The following is a 26,638-nucleotide window of genomic DNA, read 5'->3' on the forward strand; positions in this document are numbered from 1 at the left end:
ACAACCGTCAAACTTGAATGACTTGTGAACTTAGGCTGACTATCAACAACTTAGTTTAGATCTTTGTCTTCTCAAACTGAATTCAAGAGATGGCAAATTTAGAAGTGGTGCTAGTGAACAAGTAGGAGTGTTTTCAATTTCAGACTCAAGTTTCAATCCATATATGTTTATCTTTAGCTGGAAAAGACATAGGCTACATGCCTGCAACGGGTATTGCAATTGTACTAGTGCAATGTTATGATATTAATCTTTTTGTAGTTTGAATTGGCTTATATGTTTTGAGACTTTATTGTATGTCTATTTCATCTCAGTATTTAGTGTTTTGTGTTAAATTTGTTCAAAATTATTTTTCACAACCTTAATTTAGTTAATAGCAAAAAATTTTAAAATAAAAAAATGAATTGATGAAAATTGGTATTCCCAAACCCCCTTAAAAAGGTTTTAAGTAGTAAAACAGCACTAGATTAACGCAGAAATTTCTGATTTTTGCTATTGCGAAATAACCAGTTACTTTCTTGACACTTCTATGTTTGTAAGCGTAAAATAATGTTTTAATTACCTTTTCAGGATGTTGCTGTTGATAATTTTTTCTTTCTTTCAGTATAACTCAATTGATAGTAGTCCTCTCAGCCAGTATGTTATGCACCCTTTCTGGAACAGTGTTGTTAAGGTAGGAAAAGTTTCGTCATGAGATATGCTTTATAGGCTAGTTTAGTAATTACAGAAATTGCAATAAATGCTAAGGAAAAAAAAGAAACTCTACCCAGCATGGATGTTATAGAATTGAAAAATAAAAGCTCACAAAATATTTTATCAGGTAGACATCCATTTCAGAAGACTTTCTCACAAACAAATAGATAGTTTTCATCTCAAATTCAATCCTTAGTTTTGTAATTATGAATTGTTTCGGGGTTTTGCTCTTATTCCCTAAGTTTTGTAAGTAGTAGCATTTCTTCTTCACATTTATAAGTTTGGTGTTAAATTGTGTTGTGCTTTTCACTTGGTAAACTGGTCTATGCATTAACAGGATTATTTGTTTATTTTTATGATTTGGACCAAATACCTTGTATACCAAGCTGATTTGTAAACGAAGTTGTCCCTAGAAAAACTCGTATGTGTCATTAAAACTTGCACCTTGTAGTAAGAGATTTTGCATGTTCAAGTGGGAATAATATGTGCGCAGGTATGTTTCCATAGGACATTATCAGACATAGCTTGTTTCTGCTGCTAAAAAGGCACTTTCAGATCACTAATTGAAACTTCGATTGTACATCACACAAACCGATGCAGTACTTGGCTTCATTAAAAAAAAAAAAAAAAAAAAAAAAAAAAAAAAAAAAATATGACACACAGATAGCTTAGCCATAGAGTTTCTTAAAGTTGAATTTAAAGGCCTTAAAATCTGGGTGCATAATACAACAACCAGCTTACCAGAGACGCATATTGAGGGGAATGGGGATTGCCCTCTTTAGATTTGAAAAATATTTTTTTTTTGTTCTGTACAGGGAAATATGAGAGGCAAATGAAAATTCAAAGACACCTTTTTAGCAGTAGCATTACAAGGTAACTCATATAAAGCCCATAAGAAATCATGACGAAAATGATGCTCAGTCGTAATGCTTTAAGATGACGTATACCATGAGATATGTAATTGCAAGCAACAGACCAAGCAAAATCAAAGCATGGCAAATATGAGTATTGTCAACGAGTTTTCAAACGCAATAAAGCCAAGATAGTGGTATTCCTTCACAAGGGACAGATCATTGCAACGCATAGATTTTGACAACAAAAAATATATTTTACTCTGTTGTGCACGGAAATTTGAGAGACTGCATGGAGCAGATGAAATTTAGGCAAATCAAAATTCAAAGACATCTCATTAGCAGTGGCAGAGATAGGCAACATATATAAAACCCATAGGAAATCATTAGTGATGCACAGTCATAATGCTTTAAGATGACATAGACCATGAAACTTATGATTGCAAGCAACAGACCAAGCAGCAATATTTTTGACGTTAATTGGGCGATGACTAAACCTACAAAGCAGCAGATGGACCCAAGATTGCACAAGACTTTCATTCAACTGGAGGTCCCAGGGACTTCTTGCTGTCCAGTTCCTAGCCAGCTTAAGTGCTTTGTGTAAATTTGAGAAGATGTGTTTTCGCACTTTTCGTACTGTAGACTGTACGAAAAGTGTGATCCAATCCCACTTTTTAAGACTATAATGAGAGAGAGGTTGAGATGGCTACAGTACGTTCTGTGGATGATGGATGACACATTGCCAAAGATTGTCTTTGTCGGCCAACCTTCTAAGGCCAAATGAAAAGCAGGTTGTCCCTGGTTGTGGTGGGAGGATGTCGCAAGGAAAGATTTAAGGGAAATGGGAACTCCCTGGGAGGGTTTAAGGTGGGAGGCTTTGAATAAATTGGGATGGAAGAGTTGCGTGCATCCTCAGGCAGCTTGGTCCTGCAGTGAGTTGTTAGTAGTTGTAGTAGTGTGTTAAATCAATCTCTAATAGTTAGCATTTGCCTTGTAAATATTATTTCACCATGTTATTTCATTAATCAGTCTAATTGGTGCAAGTCAATCTTTTGATCAGATTAAACATAACGGAATGCTTTTTTAAGTCGTTGGAAGTGAACAATTCTAAAATCCTTTGTCTTATTCTAATTGTTTTTAAATAAGAAGTATCGTCTCTGAATCCTATTCACTTATTGTCTTTTGCAACATTTTCATTCCTATTGTCTCTTATGCCCAAAACATTTATATATGTGTTTTTCTTGCCACAAAAGTTCTCCAGCTTAAGAAAAAAAAATGCCCACAAATAGGAATACAGTTTAATTGTTATTTAAGTGACACATTTTAGATAAGCAAGTATATAGTGGAGCATGTATCATTTAGAGAGAAAGGTATCAGTGAATCTTTCCAAAAGATAGAGTACTATGCTTCAGAAAAACAATCACCCTTTTTGACATAAATGTTCAGTATAACTTGTTTTTTTTCTTTCTCTATTCTATTGCACACAGAACCAAAGGATGCGTCTTTACAATTTTTTTCGAAAGTTATTTCTAAATCGAGAAATATTTTCCAGTAGTTTTTGTCCACTGGTTGTACCTAGGAGAGACTAGTCATACTGATTTTTTTTTTTTTTTTTGAGAGCCCCTAACTGAAACTTTGCCTTGCATAAAGTTCTACATCTGTGCCAAATTGAATGCATTTTTTTCAGCTACACAATGGGATTTTTACACACCATGTCTTATTTCAATCCTCTAAGAAAACCCTATTTTCGCTGAAAGCAAAAATAAACTCATTTTTTCGTTCTCCTGTATACTAATGAAATGCTCAGATACACCATTTCATTTTTGGCAATGCGATCCATGTTTAAGAAAAACCCCAGGGTTATCCTAAGTTCGACCTTGGAATCCCTCACCAAGCTCTGGAACTAGGTGATTCTATTTGTGAGATGCGATTACAGTCAATCTTAATTAAAACTACATATCCGTTTTAGATATGTCCAACATGGATAGCTCCAAATACATTGACATTTTTCGGCTTTCTTCTGACGGCAGCAAATTTTTTTATATTAGCACACTATGACTATAGCTACTGGGCATCAAGTTCAGTCAAGGCTGACGTACCTCCAATACCCCAGTGGATTTGGCTCATCGTTGCCGCTAATCACTTTCTTGCTCACACTTTAGGTAAGCTTTTCAGTTTAGAGTACTTCAAAAATTAGTATTTACAGTAGCAAAAAAAGAAACAAAAAACAAAAAAAAATAAGTACCTAGTGCTATAGACTTTTTTAAGGACTCACAATGAAATTATTTTTTAAGTAATACACTTTAATTTTAGCAAATTTTATTGCAAACACTTCTCAAACATAATGTTACATTGTAAAACATTTTATCTTTCTGAGAAAATTCGACATAAATTCAAAAAAAAGGATAAACCAAATAGTTTCATCCAATGAAATTGTCTAGATAGATCGTGGTAGAGTATTTTTTAGCCTAGAAGATTATACTTAATTAGCTTTTTCCCTTCTATTCAACGAAGAAGACCAAAATTTAGCACAATTAAAGCAATATTCCTCCTGACCTTTTTTTTTTTTTTTAAATACATTCATATAAAAAGAGAAGTTTTTCAAAGAAAAGTAAATAGCGATACTAAACCCAAATTGGGCTGAAATAAAGCCATAGATACATCAGATTTAAAATAACTCTGAATGGAAAAATTAAACCTAAGGCGAACAGAAATTAAAATTAATAATCGAGTCAAGTATAAACCGAGCATGAATCACCTCAAATAAAATATAGCTACCGGCCCTGTTAAACCATCTAAAGACTATAGTTTCATTTGTGCTTTATTTCTTCTCTAGATATAAGGGATATCGTGATTGGCTTGTGAAAATATACTACAAAAATAAACAAATTATACCATTGTAATATGAGCACCGACGACTATTCTTAAGTGACCAAAAAGATAGTGTCACGGGAAAGGGGTGTTTTCTGCAATTTTGTGGATCCAAACTACAATTTTGCCCAATAGAGGAACCACTTGATACTGAGCTTCTCAGTTGCAGAGGAAGTAATGCCGCGTGGTGGCAGATTCGTTCCTGAAAAGTCTCGTAGTCCATACAAGATAAATGCCTAAAATGGACACACATCTTGGTGCTTGATTTAACTGAGTTGGTTTTCAATGAAATTGTTTTTAGAATATACAGTTCCGCATCAACTTTTAGGAAGAAGGAACCGTGAGTTATTTTATTATTCGGAAGGGAGGGAGCCACTTGCCTAAAAGAGCGCATTCCAATGCCCAAATAGTCGTAACTCACCATGAGCCTTCATGTTATTAAAGGAAATACATGTTTTTTATCAACTTAAAGTTATATTAAAACTTACAATGAGCAGAAATTATTCCTTGCAAGAGGGTGGATCCCCCCTCCTTAACTCCTCGCTTTTTTGATTTGACTTTTTTGTTTGTTCGATACTAAAGTTTCGATTTTTGTCCGAATCTTTTAAGAACGACTGTTAAAACGCAAGGGCCATTGAATTGGAATAAGAAGCTTTTTTAAAGGACTAAAAAGCTTTAGCATAATAAGCGGTGGGTTGAGGATGGGACAGCCCTCTCATACACAATATTATCTTTTTGTCTTAAGTTTTAATGTTGCTCCTTATTTTCAGCTGAAAAAACTTGTTTTTTTTTTTGTTTAATTTCTGATAGTTTTTCAAATCATGCCCAGGCACAACCAACAAATATATATATACATATGTATATCAATAATTGTAATTCGTTGCGTAGTGCCCTACTTTTTCAGTTTTTCTACTTAAGAATTAAAATGTTATATTGCAATTTAGATTTGAATAAAATTTGAATAGTTAGTCACAATTTTTGATGAACAGTGGTTTTGTTGAATAATTCCTATAGAAAAATGTTTTCACAATGGGAAGGGTACTAATGCCCCCTAGTAGCAATAATAAAAGTTTAAGCCAAAAACGCCCCCAGGAATCAAGAGGGATTAGCTATCCATTTCTACCACCCCCCCTGACTTCCCTGAAATTCATTTGGAGTTGGAATATTTAGCATTAAAATGCACTTTTGACAATTTTATAAAATATGAAGCAAATCAGTTATTTGAATGAAGCTTCAAAATAAATGTCAGAAATTTTTTTTTTTGCAAGAAGGAGGGTGGTATAATCCTGCTGCAGAGAGATAAACTCCACTTCAGACTTAGTCGGAACGCAGAGAGATAAACTCCACTCAATACAGTTTTTCAGTACTTTTTTTTAGATTGGCTATATCAAAATCTTTAATCATAGGCAGTGCAATAGCGCTGCCTAAGTAAAGAACTATGTTGGCACAATGAATTATTTATTTGTTTCTTTGATTAGACCAGGGCACTTCGTATCGAAGGAGTTGTCGTAGAAACTTCGAAAAGGGCTCATTGGATTGAGAATTGGAAGGGATTTGGCCCTTTTTGATAGTCGAAAGTGATTTCAAGGCAACTAACACCCTTTCCACGCCCACTATTTCCCCAAACACATTAAATCGAAATTTTGAGATAACCATTTTGTTCAACGTAGTTGAAAGATCTGGAAAATCTGTCTTTGGGGATGCCAACCCCCTCAGAGCCCTAGGGCAAGGGATGTAAGCTATGCAATGGGGGCATATAAAGTTTTTATAGAAAGTGTTGTCGTAGAAACTTTTAAAAGGGCTCATTTGATTAAGAACTAAAAGGAATAAAGCCGTTTTTAATAGTCGAAAGTGATTGGAGGGCAACTAAAATCCCTCTCACGCCCACCATTTCCTTAAACACATCCAATCAAAATTTTTAGATAGCCATTTTGTTCAACGTAGTTGGAAGTTCTGGAAAATATGTTTTTGAGGATGACAAACCCTCCACACCCCACATGGCAAGGGTTGTAAGCTTTGCCCTGGGGACATATAAGTTTTATAGATAGTGTTGTAGAAACTTCAAAAAGGGTTTATTCAATTGGAAATTGAAAGGGCTAGTGCCCTTTTTAATAGTCGAAAGTGATTGGAGGGTAACTAATCTCCCTTGTCACGCCCATCAATTCCCCAAACACTTCCAATCAAAATCTGAGAAAGTCATTTTGTTCAGCGTATTCGAATGGTCTGGAAATTATGTCTTTGAGGATAACTAATCCCCCCAGCCTTCAGGGCAAGGGTTGCAAGTTTATGTCTTGGGGGTATATAAGGTTTTTTTTTTTATAGAAAGCAGGGTCATATAAACTTCGGAGGGGGCTCATAGGATTGGTAATCAGACGCTCTAGTGCTCTTTTGAAGAGTCAAAGTGATCGGAGGGCAGCCACCCCCCCTCCCTCTACACACACACGTCGTATTGTCCCGAAATCCATCTAACAGAAATTTTGAGATAGCCATTCTATTAAAAATAGTCTAACTATCATAGGTAGCGCAATCGCACTGCCTAAGTAAAGAACGATGTTGGCATAATGTATTATTATTATTTTTTTTTGTTTCCATACCAGGGCACTTCGTATCGAAGGAGTTGTCTTAGAAACTTTTACAAGGACTCATTCGATTGGAAGTGGAAATGGCTTGTGTCCTTTACGATAGTTGAAAGTGAAAGGAAGGCAACTGACACCCCTTCTACGCCCACCATTTCCCCAGACACATCCAATAAAGATTTTAAGACAGCTATTTTATGCAGCATAGTTGATTTCCAAATAGAAATTATATTTTTGAAGAGAACACTCCTCCACAACCCTCAGGGTAAGGGCTTTAAGTTATGCCCTGGGGGCATATAAGAACGATGTTGGCTTAATGTATTATTTATTAGTTTTTCCTCTAGACCAGGGAAGAGGGGACAAGAAGCTGTCGTAGAAACCTCGAAAAGGGCTCATTCAATTGGAAATTGGAGTGGCTTGTGCCCTTTTTAGTAGTCGAAAGTGATTTGAAGGCGACTAACAGCCCTTCCACTCCCACCATTTCTCCAAGCACATCCAATCAAAATTTTGAGATATCAATTTTGTTCAACGTAGTCGAAAGTTCTGGAAATTAAGTATTTTAGGATAATAACCCCCTCAGAACCCTCAGTGCAAGGGTGGTAAGTTATACCCTGGGGGCATATAAGTTTTATATAGAAAGTTGCAGAAATTTCAAAAAGGGGTCTTTTTTAATAGTTGAAAGTGATTGGAGAGTGACTACCGCCCCTCTCACGCCCACCATTTCCCCAAACACACTCAATCAAAACTTTGATAAAGCCATTTTATTTAACATAGTTGAAAGTTCTGGAAATTAGGTCTTAGAGGATGGCAACCACCCTAACAGCCAATAGGGTAAGGGTTGTAATTTATGCCCTGGGGGTATATAAGGTGTTTATAGAAAACGTTGTCGTAGAAACTCAAAAAGGGCTTGTTCGATTGGAAATCGAAAGGCATAGTGCCCTTTTTAATAGTCGAAAGTGATCGGAAGGCTTGACATTTTATAGTAAAGATCAATGTGGGTATAATTTATTATTTTTGTTGTTGTTGTTTAGACCAGGGCACTTCGTATCGAAGGAGTTTTCGTAGGAACTTCGGAAAGGGCTCATTCGATTGAAAATAGAAAGGGCTGATGGTCTTTTTAATAGTCGATAAGTAATTTGAGGGCAACTAATCCCCCTCCCAAGCCCACCCTCCCATTTGCCCATTATATTTAAAGACTAAATGTTGCCTTAAGATTAAATCAAAATGCACTGTGTTAATGCTAATTCCCAATAAGGCTTCTCAGCAGTATCCCAAGAACGACTGAGGGTATTATGTTCAAACTTTCGGGGCAACTTCTTCTTTTAAAATTTAACCAAATCAAAATAGTGTAAGTGTATCCAAGCTATCAAAGATAGTAAACGGATTTTTTTGCAAATTGTATCAAGTTTTCCATTTCAGGTCAACTAGAGGAGGTATGAAACTAAATTAATCACTACTATTTGTGTCCAGATTTTTAATTTTTAATTTAATTTGTCCAGATATTATTTTCTGCTCGTTTTGAGTTTGAATCTGTTATTTATTTTAATTTCTGTTTGTTTTGGGTTTCATTTATTTATTGATATTGATTTGTGGTAATTGTATGCTTGGTAGATTGTTTGATTCTGTTTTTGTTTATTTTTGGTTTAATGAAGTTCTTTACTTTTTTTTGAAAAACTTATTTTGTGGAAAAAGTTTTTAATTAATTCAGTAAAAACAAGCGTTGTCTCTTTTCTAAAAAGCTGCAAAAAAGTGAAAATTCTATAAAAGTCAAAATAATAATCCTTGTGAATCCAAGTATTGCTCACTAACTGAATTTCTACTTTTAGACATAGTTTTCACTTATGCATTTTTGCCTTAAAAATTTCTGCAATTTAAACATTTAAAACTGTTGAGATATATAATCATTCCAGACGGTATTGATGGCAAGCAGGCCAGAAGAACTGGTACAAGTGGACCATTAGGTGAATTATTTGACCATGGCTTAGACGCATGGGCGTCATTTTTCATTCCTGCCACTTTATATTCAGTCTTTGGACGGGGAGACTATGGCATTCCATCTATGAGATTTTATGCTTGCGTTTGCTGTGTTCTCTTCACATTTATAGCATCTCACTGGGAAAAGTATAATACAGGCGTCCTATTTTTGCCTTGGGGATATGATGTGTCACAATTGGTAAGTACTTAACCTTCACTTTACTGCAATGTTTACTTTATTTAATGAGCTTGTCTTTCTGTACACATCTCCCCATAAAATTTATCTTCGGATATTTTAAAGGTTAAGCTTCAGCATTCTTCTGGCAGGGTTTGGTCTCTGCAGCAAGAGCTGGGTGTTAAAGTACCGAAGATGTCAAATGAAAACATTTTTTCACCCCCCGATTCTATCCTAGGTCTATTCATACTGAAAACCGAGATTCTCTTCGATTTTTCTTTTGGCTGTAATACACTATTTAAGATATTTTTCATTCAGTAAAGTTTCTCTTTTCTACCACACTGAATTGTGAAAAGAAACAAGCGAAAAGTTTCCTGTTTACACAACAATTTTAACATAAATAGGGCCCTGCCGTTTGGTATTGAACAAATACAGGCTAGTAGGAAAAATTTCAGTTTATTTTTAATTAGAGTAAATTAAAACAAACTAAAAAAAAAGTGAAAGAATTTGAGTCATTTTCCAGTAATCATTGTCACTTAGTTGGATTATTAGCAACACTACGATACATTACACTATCTATTCATTTGGATACTACATTCGATATCCTAGTTTTCAACTTTCTACGAGGCACGCAGTGATTTGTTTCTTTATTGCTCTCGGGAACACTTCCCGACACAATTTTTTCTTAAGTATAATTTCAGTTTTTGTTATTTCAGAGAATCTGTTTTGGATTTTATTTCTGAATGATTAAAAAGTGATTGGTTTTTAATTGATTAAAGATATCTAAACCGATTGGTGCATATGAATGGTCCTTAAACATCTATACAAGAATCCTATTTACAGGCTGATTTCAAGGAATCCTCATCTGTATATAAGGCTGCCTTTCGATTGCTGGCTGAGAATAAAACTAGGAGGCCATGATATTTTTTTCTCAGTTGTTAGTGCCACTAGAATTCTAGCAAGACTTTGACAACTAGCATTTCAATTTTGGCCTGCTACAACCGTTATCATACTCAAATGCTTTTTAATAGCAATAATGAGTTTTAGACATATACCCTCTAGTCTAGCTTGGAATCAAAGGAAGCCCAGGGAATAGAGAAAAAAGCTTTATGTGATGACATTTAATCTCTAAATAGACTGTGGGATGATTATAGTATCCTCCTTTTTTCTAGGGAAACTACCCCCATTGACTTGGGAATGAATTCACAGCCCTTTGAAGTTTTAGTTTGCAATCTTCAGCACGAGGTATTTCTTCTGAAATAACTATGCCTTCAGGATAAAGGCTAAAGCAGATATTGGGCACTAGACCTGAAGACTGTCATTAATCTCCATACGGAATTAAATCAGGCATAGGATACCATCTTTTAAAACTCCTACCATTCCCCTTTACATTTGGATGTTACATTGGATTTCCTAGTTTTCAACTTTCTACGAGGCAATACAGATTTTGCTGATTTCTGAAAATGTGCTATTTATCTGAGCTATCTAAATATTTTGTTTCTAGGGAATTTTCGTAGTCTACCTGTTAACATTTTTCTATGGTCACATGTTTTGGAAGTTCTCATCGATGAATGGTATTCCATCTGGTGTCGTCTTTGAGTTGATGATGTGGTCAGGATCTTTAATTACAAGTCTTCCAATGACGTTTTGGAATTTATATGTGTAAGTTTGTTAGGCTATTTTTTATAACCTGTCAAAAAAGGGAGATGAGACTAAAGTTAGTAATTTAAGCTATTAATTTTGTTACGAGTAATATTAACTGAGAACACCCAGGATCATTATATTACCACCTTCTCTCTGCCTTTCTCTATCAATCTCTCAGCGCCATATTTAATTAATCAGGAATCTCTTAGTTTTTTCCATTGGCCAAGGGACATGCATAGGAAAAAGTCCCACACTTGTAAAAGTGCCATACTGAAATCGTGCTTGTGTTTAAAGACATTTTTGAAATTCAAGCAGATTTTTTTTTTGCCATAATAACTATTTTACAGTAAAGCAATTTTTTCGTCTTTAAGAAAAAATAAATTTGTCTTGTCGAAACATATCCAAATACAGACACTTAAAGATGTATTACTTATTTTGAAAGTAAGCATACTTATATTTTTGCATGAAAGCCGAAGACGAAGATTAAATTGGCTTAGAAATTTAGCTTAGAATTGAAATGGTTGGATCTACCTTTATGATACATGTGTTTAAGAACAATTCTCGAAACAGCTAAGACTGAACCATCAATCTCGGGTAGGACTTTATTTACTTTGCTGCTCAGATATGGATTTGTATAAAGGAAATGTACACCATAGTATATAATGTATTTCTTTCTGTTCGTTTTATGCATAGAAAGTGGCTAAGCAAAGTATATTTTCACTAACTAACCTTATTCTGTCACGAACTGTCCATTGCGTTTATATTCGAATTATTTAAATAAAAAACAAGTGTTTCTAGTGGAAGTCGAGAGTAAAGTTGAAACTTAGAACAAACAGTTATTAATTTTTGCAGCCAGTGCGCCATATTACATACAATAAACTGACTAATAACACTTCTTTTTGTTTGAACAATTATCTAAAATTAAATCTTTTAAGAATTTTTTTCTTTTTGAATCCGTATAATAGTTACTATGTCATATATAGCGTTAATTAGCTATCAACGATAATGATGTCAATGATGTAATTTTCTGTTTAATAAAATTGATTTTCTTTTCATGTTTCTTAGACTTCTCCACTTGGGAAATGGCACCAAAAAATGTCGTTTTTGTGTGTCATATTCCATATAGCACTTTACTCTTGCGCCACCACGATAAATCTAGTAAAAGTTCTGTTATTTTTCAAGGTGGTTGACAATAACCTCCTCACAAGGCTTACCGACGATGGCAATTGCAATGGTGTACTTTTTATTTTACATCATGTTATAGGGGTTTCAGGCTCTTTTTTGGAATTCTCAAAAATGTATTTTTATAATTACAAATTATTATTATGTTGAATGTAAATAATAGTTATTCAATCCGAATATGATACAATTGGGCGAATTTTATCACAAGATATAGTTTTTTAGAACACATCTTTGAACATTCGGTTGCAAATGGCCATGGTTCGCTCTTACAAGCTCACTAGCTATTGCTCCAACCTTGGATTCCTTTTTTTTTAGAGCAAAACGTTGGCAACGTGTTGCTTTTAGGGGGTTTGACGTTGCAACGAGTTTATGGCATTCTCGACTCTAGGTGCAGATAAATGTAATATAGGTGTTGAATTACAGGAAAAAAAAAACTAGTTTAATTCTAAGAATTGGGTCATGTTCTGACTAAGATAGGGACATTCAGCCTCTTATTCTTACGAAATTTTTTGCAAAAAATAAGAAAAAGTAAATTTGACAAAAGGCAGGAAAAGTAAATAAACAAAATATATAAAAAAAGCAAAAAAAAAGCAAGGACCCTCTACCTTTTGGGAATTTAAGTTTTATTTATTAATCATTGATAATGAAACGGTTAGAAAATTTGTAGTGGTGTTTCTTACCTTAATATTTAAGATTATATGTTTAAACAACAGCAGTATGTATACTCATACGACCTTGTAAATAATTTTAGCTCTTGGCAGAACGGAACTGGGAAGAAGCGTGGACTTATTGGAGGTTTGCGCCCTTTACTTGGGACTGCCATATTATTTTTTGTGGCCACAATTTGGGCTGTTTGTAGTCCAGTAGGAATCCTTGACGAAGACACTAGATGCTTTGTCTATATGGTTGGAGTGGTTTTTGCCAATATTACCGTGAGTTATTGTAGCACTGTGTATATAATCTCCTTCTTATATCCTTGTAAATTTTATAACATTATTCTATTCATTCTCCATGTTTATTCTAATATCACCGAAAAATACATAGAATAAATAGTGATTCTAAACTAAAAGCATTTGAATCTAAAACGATTAGAATTTTAGAATAATTGGGAAAATGAAATTAAGAAGAAAGAAAATTTTAGTGACTTCAAAGGAAAATTGAAAGAAAAATTATTAAGTAAGTACAAATTTTTGTTTTGTTTGTTTTGGAGGGGATTTGATTCGATTTGAATTAACTTGTATTTGTTTGTATGTTGGGTAGTGTGATCCCACAGTATGGACACGGTATGTGGTTGATGTCCCTCTATTATTATTATTTTTATTTTGTATTTACATATTAATTTTTATTCATTTATGTTTTTTCTTTCTTTTTGTTTCTCTTTCTTAATATAGTAAATTTAAATGATGTTATATGTATGTATTTTTACCTGATTCACCCCAAGTCAACCGTTTGGTTTTTGATGAATCATATTGAAAAAAAATGTGATACCATTTGAGAGGGTTTTCAGGCATTCTTTTGAAATTTCCATAAATTTGTTTTTAAATAAATTTTTACGATTTAGATCAATCTAAATGGTCACCATTGGTTACTCCAAATGGTTACCATAATTACCATCTTTGAGTCACCTTCGAGTGACAGTTTTTCTCTCTCGACAGTTTTTTCAAAAAGCGTTTTTATATTTTTGGTCTCTGTGGGTCTTGGTTTTCTCATTACTAGGATGAAACGAGTGTTTCTTTTGAATGTTGAAACAAACTTATCGGGTCTTGAAATGTTTCTTTATTTTGACAAAGCGATCAATCAGTTAGTAAGGACGAAGGAATAACTAATAGAAATCACCACTATTGCAGTCCATACTAAAATGAATAGGAAATGGTGTTGAAAACTATTTTGATGACAACATTTTGTGAAGATAACAAACTGACTAGTAAACATGAAAAATAGGTAAAAAAGAGAGAAAAAAGTAAATAGCTAATGAAGAAGCAGAAACAGAACACGTAAACTGAAAACGGATCATCTGCTTCCGTTCTGAATTTTTCTTTACAAACAGAGAAGAGACAGGTTCAGTATTTTGTTTTTCAGTATCTCTTCTCAATTATTTGTATCTATTTTTGTTTGTCATCTTGAGCAGAGTTTTGGCCATATAGCTCATTGCTGACAGAAACTTCCCTTAGAAATCTTTTGTATTGGAATCCTATTCTAACCGCCCAGACAGAACGTAAACACAACCAAATATAGCACCTTTAGAGACTATATAGAAACATAACACCAAGATCAAACGCTGCGCATTCGGCAAGCGCGACTGAGCTAAATCTATACAAAAACAAAAAGCAAGAATGTGACCAATATTATTAATTGAAGGAATTTCAAGAAAAATCTTTATCACTTTGTCACTTTTTACCCGAGCTCTCTGTTTCCAAGCGAAAGCTGGAGGGCCAGTAAACCATCCGGCCCTCCAGGCATTTTTTTCCATAGTTTTTTAGTGTAAACTTTGCCGTCCAAGACAATCTAATAACTAAATTGAAAATAATTATTAACCGTGGCTTTAGCGGCAGACAATATGTATATATAAATTTTTTCTTGAAAACGGCTCCATATTTTGTTTTTGTTTTGAAAATTGGCACCCTGGGATTTCCTGACATAAAAAAAAAAAATCTAGATACGTCACTTGTTTGAGAAGATTCGCTTAGAGCCTAAATTTGGAAACATACTTTTCGTGTAAATGACCTCACATTTTTCAAGTAAATCGCGTCACATGCATATATGCATTTAAAGAACAAAAAGATGCATGACAGTATTGTAATGACGCCATGCACTGCTATAAAATGGCTGGATACATGTTATAGCCATTAATAACGTCATATTAAAAATCACATCATATTATTTCGATACCAACAGGATCTGTTGGTATCTTCCGTGTTTTACGATCTTGTTCAATGTATTTCGCTGGTTCAGAGACGTTAAGTAACACTTACTTTGGTTCTTCAAATTGCTATTTGAAAATCAATAGAAGGTGGTGTGATTACCAATCGTAAAGGCGTCAATTTTTAAGGAAAAGAAAAAATTGAAGGACAGGAATTGTTGCTATTTCGAGTCTAGTTAATTAAATGTTACTGTTATTAATTTCTTTTTTTCTAAGGTCTGAAGCCTTATACATATATATGATGTAAAAAGAAGGCGTAACTTTCTCGAAGGAATTCTCGGAATATCAAGATTGTCTCTTGTATAAAAAAAAAAAAAAAAAAAAAAAAAAAAAAAAAAAAAAAAAAAACGGAGCAAAATTGTTATCATCTTTAATATCATCTTTGTTTTTGGTTGTTTATATTTGAAGAAGAAATCATCTATCTTTCTCTCCTTTTCTTTTATTTATTTTTTATTCATTGATGTGTGCCCTCCACTATTTGCTCTTTTCTTTATGATTTTGGGTAGAATAAATTTTGCCTTTGATATGAGGCTGAGGTGAGTCGCATAATTTTGAAATGAACAAGGAAGGTACCTTTATGAGAAACATACCCGTTATTTTTAGTTAGCTCTTGTAAGTAAAAGCTTATACTTTTTCATGGGCTAGGCAGGGTTGTGTTCTATCCCCCTTTATAAGGATCATTTTGATGGATTTTGTCTTAAGGAGCACAGGAAAGGCAATGGGAGACCACGGAATCAAATGGGGAGGAAAAACACTCCTGGGGTTAGATTATGCTGATGATTTAAGCATCCTAGATGAAATTTTGAGCAAAATGAATGAACTTTTAGAGGTTTTACGAGTTCAGGGTGCTAGAATAGGCATGACAATTAATGTTAAAAAGACTAAGTCACCAACGCTAGGAATAAGTGAAGATGAAAAGGTGACGTTGGGTAACGAAAAGATAGATCAGTTGGGCAGCTTCACTTACCCTGGTAGTATTATGGTAGTAAAGATGGTGGGAGCAGTGAAGATGCTAAAAGTAGAATAGCCAAGGCTCATGGTGCTTTTTCACAGTTAAAAAAAAGTTTAGAAGAATATGAAGATAAGTCTGCAAACCAAGATTAGAATATTAGAAGCTACAGTGATGACAGTGGTCAAATATGGCTCTGAAACATAGGCGCTCCGAAAAGTGGATAAAGATAGGCTAGATGTTTTCCAGAGAAATTGCCAACGGATTGTTCTGGATACCTGGATGACTGACCGTATTTCAAACAGTAGGCTGTACGAAAAATGTGGTTCAATCTCCTTTCTAGGGCTATAATGAAAGAAAGGTTGAGATGGCTGTGGCAAGTTGTGCGGATGAAGGACTACAGATTGCCAAAGATTGTCCTTTTCGGCCAACCGTTGACGGCTAAACGGAAAGCATGTCGTCCTCGTCTGGGGTGGGAGGACGTTATAACGAAAGATTTAAAGGAAATAGGAACTTCCTGAGAGGATTTAAAAAGGGAGGCTTTGAATAGACTGGGATGGAGGAGGAGCGTGCGTAGCTGTGTCGGCCTCAGGTGGCTTGGTACTGCGGTGAGTTGTTACTAGTAGTAGTAGTAGATAGTTAATGCAAGTCTAGGAATTTTAGGCTTTCTATGGAGTCCACATAAAAAAAGTGTTCCTTTGCGTGCAACTTGGAAAACAAGAAATATGCGTTGAAGAAAGAAATGATACATTAATTTTTCTGCTAAAACCCTGCAAAAACACATTTTTATTAGATGAAACGTAAGATGAAACGTAATTAAATTGCTTTCTATATTTTTTCTCTACTGGCCCTACAAAAACACTTAATTTCCTCTACATAAATCTAAGGGCTACAAAGAAGCTAGTCTCATCTTATTATATTAGTTCTGATCATTGCTGAAGGTGACTCAAGAGTGCTATAATACCCTTCTAAATAAAAATAAATTAATTTTGAATTTGACAGAATTGGAAAAATGCAGCTTTTATTTCTGAAGAAGACAAGTATTAAAATTAGGTTGTTTGGTCAAGTAATAAAAAAAAGCTAGTTATCTAAGTTACACATGACATAGATCAGAAGGCCTAGAAAAGAACACTTAAATAATTTAATGAAGTAAATAACAAGGTTAAAGTTTGTCTAAAAAAATATTTCTACGCTCAGAGAACTCTTTATCATGGCCGCCCGCAGATATTATCCAGGGGCTTTGAACTTGCCAAATGTTTACAGGGGGAGAGGAGCTTGGTTTTCAAAGAAGTTTTGTTGCTAGAGAATTCTTATTTTTCCTGATTTTACAATATCACATACTTTTTTATGATTTTGACCTACTAAGGCGTTGGGGAGGGGGGAAGGGTTGGCTAAACCCCCCCCCCCCCATCTGCTCTCACGTCTTGATACCCTTCTTCCTAGCCACGTGTAATCTAAACAAATAATATCATTGACTTTGGCTTATTCCAACCACCATTAAAAAAAGAAAAGAAAATTGTTACTCTTTAGCGTCCCTTCACTGCACCACATGCTTAGACATTTAAATCTTCTACTAGTACTCTGCTAAATCAAACAATAGTTTAAAATTACTCTAGTAATATTTATATAATATTAAGGCAAAGTGTAGAACACTGTAGAAAGTTTTATAACTATTTCAGATGTTAATTCAAGTCCAGCAAAATTGTCAGCTATATTGTCACCAATTTGAGTAATGTTGTTGTGGTTTGGTACGAGCATTATATTTTTTTTTTATTGATTATATCCTTTTTGCGTTTTAGTGTCGCCTGATTGTATCGCAAATGTCTGACACCGAGTGTGATCTAATCCCAGGAATTGTATATCCAGTTATTGCTGCTACTGCCCTTGCTTTGATTCCAGCCTGTAGTTCGCTGCCTGCTCAACTATGGATCCTTTACAGCCTAACTTTAGTAACCACTTTAGCACACATCCATTATGGTGTTTGTGTGGTAAGTATAAACTCCAACTATTAAATTCTTTGAAAAGGAGAGAGCTTAATGGTGATGAAATGTATAAAGTAACTTAGGTGCTTAAATAAGATTCAAGCTGTCTTTAAAATATCAATGTAAACAACTTGTTTCTATCAAACCTAGTAAATATTTGGACTGTCATGTCTTACTAATGACGGTGGAAATTTGGGAGGAAAAGTGGTATTTCTTAGGAAACAACGGATAATTTCTATAGAGGAATATAAATAAAATTTACAGACTCATTTTAGATAAATATTATAGAGAAACAGGATAATTTTGTATAAAAGTACACAAATGACAAAGTAATCCCAGAATCAAGAAGAAAGACAATTATCCATTCATCAGGCGCGTACAAAGAATTTTCTTTATGGGGTGTAGGTGGGGTAGTGGGTATAATAGTCAAAATGACAGCTAAAAGTTCGGCTGCGAAAAAAATCCTGGCTTTTATAGGGGAAGGGGTGAGCCAGGAACTCCCAGCCCCCGTAGGTACTTGTGTGATTGACAACATGATAAAAAAATCATTAAATTTATTTGTGTTTACTAACATCTTTACAGAAAATTGCCCTCATCCTAATGAAAAACTATCTTTTCCTTACTTTAATAATAGAGCAAAGAAAACTGAATTTAACTAACACGGCTTTAATGAAATAGATTTAAGTGAGATCTAATCTTTATTTTAAGATCGAAGAAGTAGAAAAATGATGAAATTACAGAGTCGAAATGCATCTAAACAATATGAATAAGTTTTAAAACCGCAAAATTCATTATAACTCACTAACATATATATACACTAATGCAATAGAACTATCGCAGTTAATTTCATTGAGGGTGCAATCAGTATTGTGTGAAAGTAGAGCTGACAAGATTCGAATTGTATACAAAGGGCATAATTGTACAGAAACAAATAAACGGAATCAAAAGTATTGTTGTTGCTATTGAAGCAATAGTCATATAGAAGAAGGGCCTAAAGGCATCTAAACAAAATAAGGGTACTTGTATGATATACGTCCTACCTAATGTTCTTCTAATATGTTTCTCTGACACTCAATCTTAATTAAATATACCAAAGTAAAATAAAAATATAATACTTTAGAAACAAATTTGGGGTATATATTTGCATATTAGGGGGACGGGGGTAAAGTATAGCGGGTCTGCATGCCTAATGTGTTGGGTACAATTATTCTGCATATTATGTAGTAAGAATTGTTTTCTAACTTCACATTGTTCAAACACTTCACCCCCCTCCCCCTAACGTGCAATATGTAGCCCAAATTATATATTTTCCATCGATTATGTCACTTCTCTTTGTCTTGTTTAACGCTAAGCTGAAAGAAACTTACGAAAAAAACCCGGTTTCTATAATGCGTCAATGAATGAACAACTTGAGCGGCAGGGTGTTTATCACAAAAGTACCCCAATAACTAATAACCAAACAGTCAAAATAGTATATCCTCAATATCTAAAAAGGGATTTTTTTTTCTAATCTGTTCAAACTTATATTCCGAAGTGCTTGAGCCATGGGGGCTTCTTTAAACGAATCGTTGGTTTGCTTGAAAATGAGGCCAAGACGGCTGAAAAATTTCAAAAATTTAAAGCCTTTATCTGCGAGTCCCCGGGGTTAGAGGACCTCAATTCTAAAAAAAAAAACTTTAATAATATTTGAATCGCCTTTAAATGGGTTTTAAAATGTTAATTTTTATTCTCGTGGCCTGAAACTTATGCTTTTCTGTCCCAAGGAGTCCAAGGGGACTATAAGCTTATAATAGGGATGAGGAGGGGTTAGGCGGCACGAAAATAGAGCAAAAAATTTATGTCTATGATCGGTTTTAAATTTACATTCGTAAGCCCTTATCCTGGAAGAAACTTAATAATAATAACAATTAGATTCGGGTCACCCCCCCCCCCTGCAAAAAAAACTAACAAATTGGATCTCAAAAAGGCACCGATAAACTTTTTTTTTGAATTGGGTTAAAATTTACTTCAATGAATTGTTTGGCCATAGGGATCCCAGCGCACAAAAAGATTGAAAAAACAAACAAGCAGTCGCTCACCCGAAAAGAGAGGAAAGACTTTTTTTTTCACCTACTTCCTATAAGAATATTGTACACTTACTCGAAACCCTAATTCTAGCTCTAGCCACAGTTCTCCTGTATCAGCAACACCGCTAGTATGATACTGAATGAGAATTGGTTCTCAAAATATGTGTACGTGGTTTCGGTTGCCCGTTCACCATCTCTAAAAAGTAATCGTTATTGACAGGGTTCTTGTGACTTTTCGAATCACTAGGAAGTCACTGGGATGGTATTTCCAATCAGTCCTGGCCAAAAAAGCTATTAAAATGTTGTAATATTCCTAGGCCAAAAAACTATTACATTCATGACGCCCAAAAATTGACCAATAAAAGTTGCGTGTCCGATAGTAAAATTACATCTGTAAGTACCAGGTTCTATTGGAGTCTAATGCAGAAAACATGAAATACATTTTTGCTGTGTTGATTTGTGTCGCCCGAACAAGGGCCCGACGTTTTTTCCTTATTTCAGCTTGGAACTTGAGCATGTAGACAGACTTCAAGCAAAGTTTTTCCTATTTGCTTGAAACTTACAGGGGATTTAGACAGGGATAAGGAAACCTCAGTTAAAACTGAGAATACTGAGAAAAATAAGTTTTGTAATTGTTCAGTAAGATAAAAAAAAGGACCTTTTTTTATGTGGTTGCCTTGCAAGTTACCCGGGACATATAGACTGTATTAAACAGACTTGAGAAGACACAATCTACTAAAAATTTCGTTGAATTTGTAATAGAGCCTTATGGTGTGTAATTGAGCATGTCCCATGGAAATTGTTGAAGGATTCCTTAGGTTAGGATGTGCACTGTCATGGATCACATAAATTTCATATGTTAGCATACTTTTTCTTCTATATTTGAATGCTCTCCGTAGGCATCGCTAGGCTCCGCAATAAAAATTTGCTCTAATTGTTTTTTTTCCGGATGCATAGACTCTACAAACAATGTACATTTTCGACCTCGGAAGACAGTTGCCATAACCTAGCGGCTGTTGTAAGTTTGTTTGATTTTTTTTTGGTTTGTTTATCTGTGAAATCTGTGTGAATCTATTGTTGTGATAGTCGTTGCGTTCCGCGCGCGTAGGGGGTTCAGGTTTCATATTTGAGTTCAGGTTTCATATTTTATTATACTATATTTCACCCAAAGTGAAGAAGTGGCTTTGGGAGGCAGTGCTTTTGAAATGACGAGCAACCCCAAAAAACGTTGCAGTTCACTTCAAATTAGTGGTGGCGATACTTTATAAAGAGCGTACTACGAAGCTTGTTCGCAGTATATGAGAAGTGCCTCAATTATTTTAGGTGGTTGCGTAGTGAAGCAGCTTTGCTTGTGCATTATCTTTGGTAAAAAGATCTTTTTTTATGTTCACTCGTCTTTCCTTTATCAAACAGTTCGTGGTAACGAACTGTAAGGAAGGAGCGACCTGGCTCAATGGTAACCGAAACTCTAGAAAACGACACCAACAGATACATCAAAGGAATCAGATTTTAATGCTGATTTCAAATATATAAGTTTCATCAAGTTTAGTCCTACGCATCAAAAGTTACGCGCCTGAGAAAATTTGGCTGATTTTCGAAAAAAGGGGGAAATACCCCATAAAAGCTATAGAACCTTAATGAATATCACACCATCATATTCAGCGTATCAGAGAACCCTACTGCGGAGGTTTCAAGCTCCTATCTACAAAAAAGTGGAATTTTGCATTTTTTTTGCCAGAATAAAGATAACGGGTGCGTGTTTATTTGTTTGTTTGTTTTTTGTTTTTTTTTTCCCCAGGGGTGATCGTATTGACCCAGTGGTCCTAGAATATCGTGGGAGGGCTCATTAGAACGGAAATTAAAAGTTCTAGTGCCCTTTTTAAAGTGACCAAAAAAATGGAGGACAACTAGGCCCCCTCCCACGCTCATTTTTTTCCCAAATTCACCCGATCAAAATATTAAGATAGCCATTTTGTTCAGCATGGTCGAAAATATGATAACTATGTCTTTTAGGATGACTTAATCCCCCGAAGTCCCCGGGGGAGGGATGAAAGTTATGAACTTTACCCAATGTTACCATATAGTATTGGTTATTGGGATGTATACAGACGTTTTCAGAGGGGATTTTTTGTGGTAGTGGGGGGGGGAGTGGGTTGGGGGTTATGTGGGAGGATCTTGCCATGAAGGAAGTTTTCATGGGAGAAGAGGAATTGATATGAAGTGGGTGCCGGATTTCCAAGCATTATTTAAATAAAGATCAGAAATCAAATATGAAAAAAACAAGTTTTCCAACTAAGAATAAAGAGCAACATTAAAATTAAAAATGAACAGGAAATATTACGGGTATGATTGGGTCCACCCCCTAATCAAGACTTCAATGATTAAGCCAAATACATCTTTTTAATTTAATAAGAACTATTTATTATAAATAATGGCACGTGTGATTTAACGGCTCATTTTTAAAAAAATACACCAAAATTCAAGATTTAGCTTAAAGAGCGAGGTATTGACTAGGGGGCTAGCCCCCTAATATACGTATTAAAAATACATGAATATAGAAGTTCGTTACGTAAGTTAATTCGTAAGTTACGTATATTTATTAATAATAAAAACGTTCTTAAATAAAATTAAACAAGTTTCGAGAAAGCCATTTTACCAAATAAAAGTAAAATTAATATGCAAATTTTTTTTTAATTATTCATGTACAGGGAGCCAAAATCAAAACCTGCATTGATTCAAAAACGTTCAAAAATTAAATTAAAAAAAACAAGTTTTTTTAACTGAAAGTAAGGAACGACGTTAAAACTTAAAACGAACAGAAATTATTCCGTATATGAAAGGGGCTGTCCCCTCCTCAACGCCTCGCTCTTTACGCTAATGTTTGACTTTCTCACATCTCTTATTTTTTTAAACAATAAAAAACTTTAGCGTAAAGAGCGAGGCATTGAGGAGGGAACAGCCCCTTTCATATACGGAATAATTTCTGTTCGTTTTAAGTTTTAACGTCGTTCCTTACTTTCAGTCAAAAAAACATGTTTTTTTTTTATTTATAGCCTATCAGAGGTTAAAAAAAATTATTATTGCTCAAAAATTTTTGCTCAAAACAAACGCCTGATCAAACATTTTCACAGAGCATTTAAGCTTCGAATAGCTCTTAAGTAGAAAAGCCGAAAATGTCCCACAAATCCTCCTAAATTTGAATTAAAATAAAATTCCGTTAATGTAAAACGAATAGAAATTAAATCAATATCAGTATAATAAGGGAAACTTAAATAACAGTAATTACGAGGATGGATAAATGAAATCTTAAGCAGACTAAAATTAACAAGAATAATCACTTCAAACTTCGAAATAATGTATATTAATTTGGTCGAATAAATGAAATTAATTTCAGCTCGCTTATTTCTAGATTTAAAGAAAGTCTTTGACACAAATGACCATAAAAAATTATTACTTGAGCTGTATAAAATCAGTGTGACTGGAAATAACATTTTATTGTTTAAGTCTTACTTGAGTGAACGGAAGCAGATCGTGGTGAATGGGTCTTCAACTTCTGTAGCTAATGGAATAACAAGCAGAGTACCCCAGGGGTCTATACTAGGTCCTTTTTCATTTTTATTGATCGAATTAAATATTATTCGTCAGGGGCTGGTATGACCGATTTTGCAGACGATACTCGTTTACTTGTTGATGGGCCATCGGTTAATCTACTTGTTGGTAAAATGAGAAAAGCATTGGTCGAGTTTATTGAGTGGGGAAATTTTAATATTTTGACATCAAGTCATGCCGGAACTAATTACATTTTATTTTCTCGGGCATATAGTATTGAAATTAATTCAGAACTAATTGCAAATGATAATCAAATGAAAGGGTGAGGGTAACAAAGTATTTGGGTTTTATGATTGATGGAAATCTATCATGGAAAATACACTCTGATATTATAGCTTCAAAATTGTCAAGATCTCTGGGTGTGCTTCACCTAGTTAAAATCTAGTTTCAAATAAAATTATTAGATTAATTTATTTTGCAATTTTTTACCCATATATTTCCTATGGTTGCTCTATATGGGGCAAGTAATTTTGTGTCATGTTATAAAAAAAATTTGGAAATTCAAAATAAAGCTGTTAATCTTTTGTCACCTAAAATATTCATTACTCAAAATATAGACGAATGTTATATTAAGAATCAACTTCTTGATATTTCAAAAACTAGAGATTATCAAGTTAGTATTTTCATGTATAAATATCTTAATAATTCGTTTTCCTCTTCTTTCGAAGATATTTTTCCATTAATAGTGATTTCCATAGTCATGATACACGAGGAGCATCGAATCTAGTAAATCAATTTAGAAAAACGACTAGAGCTTCTTTTGTAATAAGAAATTTTGCTCCCTGCGTATGGGATATAATACCGGTTGCAATTCGAAATGCAAGTCATTTGATAACCTTCAAGGCCACAGTCAAAAGATTTTTCCTTGCAATAGAATAGTATTTATGTATGTATTTTGTGTAAATAGGGTTGTTGTTGTATATGTGTGGATTTGGTGACATATACAAGAAGAATAATATAAAATAGTATTTTTTTTAGAATGCCAAGAATAGAAGATTCCCACCTGCTCCCAACAAGCCCTTAGAGATTTTCTTAGCAGGTGCAGCAAAAATGTTCTGTATTTTTCCTTTTTTTTGTGAAATAAAATTATCTTATCTTAAAATTATCTTATCTTATGAAACCAAAAGCAAGCAGAAATTAAAATGAATAATCAGTTTAAGCTCAAAACGAACAAACATTACAACTGCACGAGTGTCATAAAGCTGTGAAATGATTTTGGGTGAAGGTTTTGATTAACAGAACGTACACCAGTCCTGAAACAGTATTATTTTAGTTGATTTTGCAGAAAACATGAGGTCAGGCGGTGAAGATGTAACGATTTCGCTCCTTCATCCCCAAGGTTTCAGGTCTCTGGAAAATTTTTCCTCTCAATAAGTTAAATTTATTGCCTGGTACTGACAAATGACAATTTTTTAGGCCATACGTTTTAGGCAAAAGAAATTAAAGTAATTCGGGCTTTAATTACACAGTTTCAATCTCTGTTTCAATTGATCAAAAACTCCCCTAGTGTTTCGGAATCTATTTCGTTGTTTGTGGGGTTTTCCTGGTAAATCACCTGATTAAGCTTCAACTGGTTTTTTTTTCATTGTTTTTATCAAATTTTAACTGATGTTGAAAATCTTAAAATTGAATTTAATCTTTTTTTAAACTGATATTTAAAATTTTCAAGTTTTATCAGGCATTTAACTGAGGAAGATGCGACATCGATATCTCATAAACAGTAACAATTGATTACCAATTAGAACTAATTAGCCTTTAACAACGCTTACTCTATATTCATTTAAACTGAAAGCTTGGTGCATCAGACTTCATTCTTGATAATGAAAAGGTAAAGGGATGATAAGTTCATTTCATATGGACTCATTGGAGTTGGTTTCTGTTTAAATTATTTTGTATTAGATGGTTAAAGTTTTTTTTTTGTAATTTTTCTGGTATCAGGTTTTTTTAAGGAATGTTCTTGTCAAGTTGCAAAAAAAGCACATGCTTGTTTTGGATGCCATATTTCTTTTTGTACGTGCTATTTCGGATTTTGACAATGTGTTCACCTTAAGTAAAATTGTGAATACGCAATCGATGACTGTCTCCTTTATTTTTGATTAAATCTAGGATTTTTAACAGGTCCGTCAGATGTGCCGTAACTTTGGGATCAACTGTTTTCGGATTAAATCACAAACAAAATGACTATCGGCTGGCATCGTCAACTATTGAAGTGCTTTTCTTAATTTTAATCTTATTTTCTTTATTTTTATGCTGTGTTCAGACACTTAGGGGAGCTTGATGAAAATAATTAAAACTTTAAATACTTGAAATTACAGGGAAATAGGTTAATCCGAATATATTTTAGCTGAGATTCATTTCCAATGTCTTATTGTAAGAGGATATAACTTTGAACTAAATTGCCGAAAAATTTGAATTTGATAAGTTTGGCTCTTATCCTTTGCGCAGTGTGAACTTCGGGTTTAATGGAAACAAGTAAATTATGTTTTCTACGTATACGTTATGCGTCAAAAACAGTATTAAAAAGCATACAACTGCAGAAAACTTTTACTGTCACAATGTCAATATGCATTGCATTTAAATCCAGAACGATACCGATGTCATCACTAAAAATGACTTTTTCAAGGGAAAGGGCCCTTTATGAATTTAAGAATAAGGTACCGTGATGAGGAAGTATGACGTAAAAGAAGGCCTTTAAGGCTTGACGAATCCTTGTGATGCAATATTTGACAGATAAACATTCAAAATCTGGCTATTGCTAAGAGGATGCTAAATTAGAATAAATCAAAATTTTGGATTTATCTCAATAAAATGTTTGAGCTGTTTGGATATTTCACTACCAACGTAATCACTCTTTCGTAGAAACATTGAATGTTACATCTGTTTCCCTAAGTGTCTTAATTTGTTTAGAGAATGAGTGCGTGTTTTTTTTTTTTTTTTTTTTTTTTTTTTTTTTTTCATTATTCTACAGATCTAGTCACTTCTTGAGTAAGTTTTGGTTGCATGACGTGGCTAATTATAGTACAACCGAGCATAACGAGGCTTAGCCATACTTGAAAATATTGTCTTGAAAATTTTCCTTTTATTCTACTATAAAAGGGTTCCACTTATATTTTACTAACATAGTTAGATTGTATTTTAATCTTAGTCCT

At 34.0% G+C, this 26,638-nt stretch overlaps 1 protein-coding gene across 1 annotated transcript; it reads left to right on the forward strand.

Moving 5' to 3' along the window:
- Positions 1-605: 605 nt before the first annotated feature.
- On the forward strand, positions 606-26,383 carry LOC148948559 (ethanolaminephosphotransferase 1). Its single transcript, XM_089093988.1, has 7 exons — positions 606-670; positions 3,511-3,703; positions 8,899-9,161; positions 10,642-10,799; positions 12,715-12,895; positions 17,632-17,820; positions 25,608-26,383. Exons 1-7 carry the CDS (start codon positions 641-643, stop codon positions 25,668-25,670), a joined length of 1,077 nt encoding a protein of 358 aa, XP_088950114.1. The 5' UTR covers positions 606-640; the 3' UTR covers positions 25,671-26,383.
- Positions 26,384-26,638: the final 255 nt, after the last annotated feature.

This window comes from Artemia sp. Qi Xiang Cuo, chromosome 9 (genome assembly GCF_049724085.1).
Source record: "Artemia sp. Qi Xiang Cuo chromosome 9, ASM4972408v1, whole genome shotgun sequence".
In the NCBI taxonomy this organism is placed as follows: Eukaryota; Metazoa; Arthropoda; class Branchiopoda; order Anostraca; family Artemiidae; genus Artemia; species Artemia sp. Qi Xiang Cuo.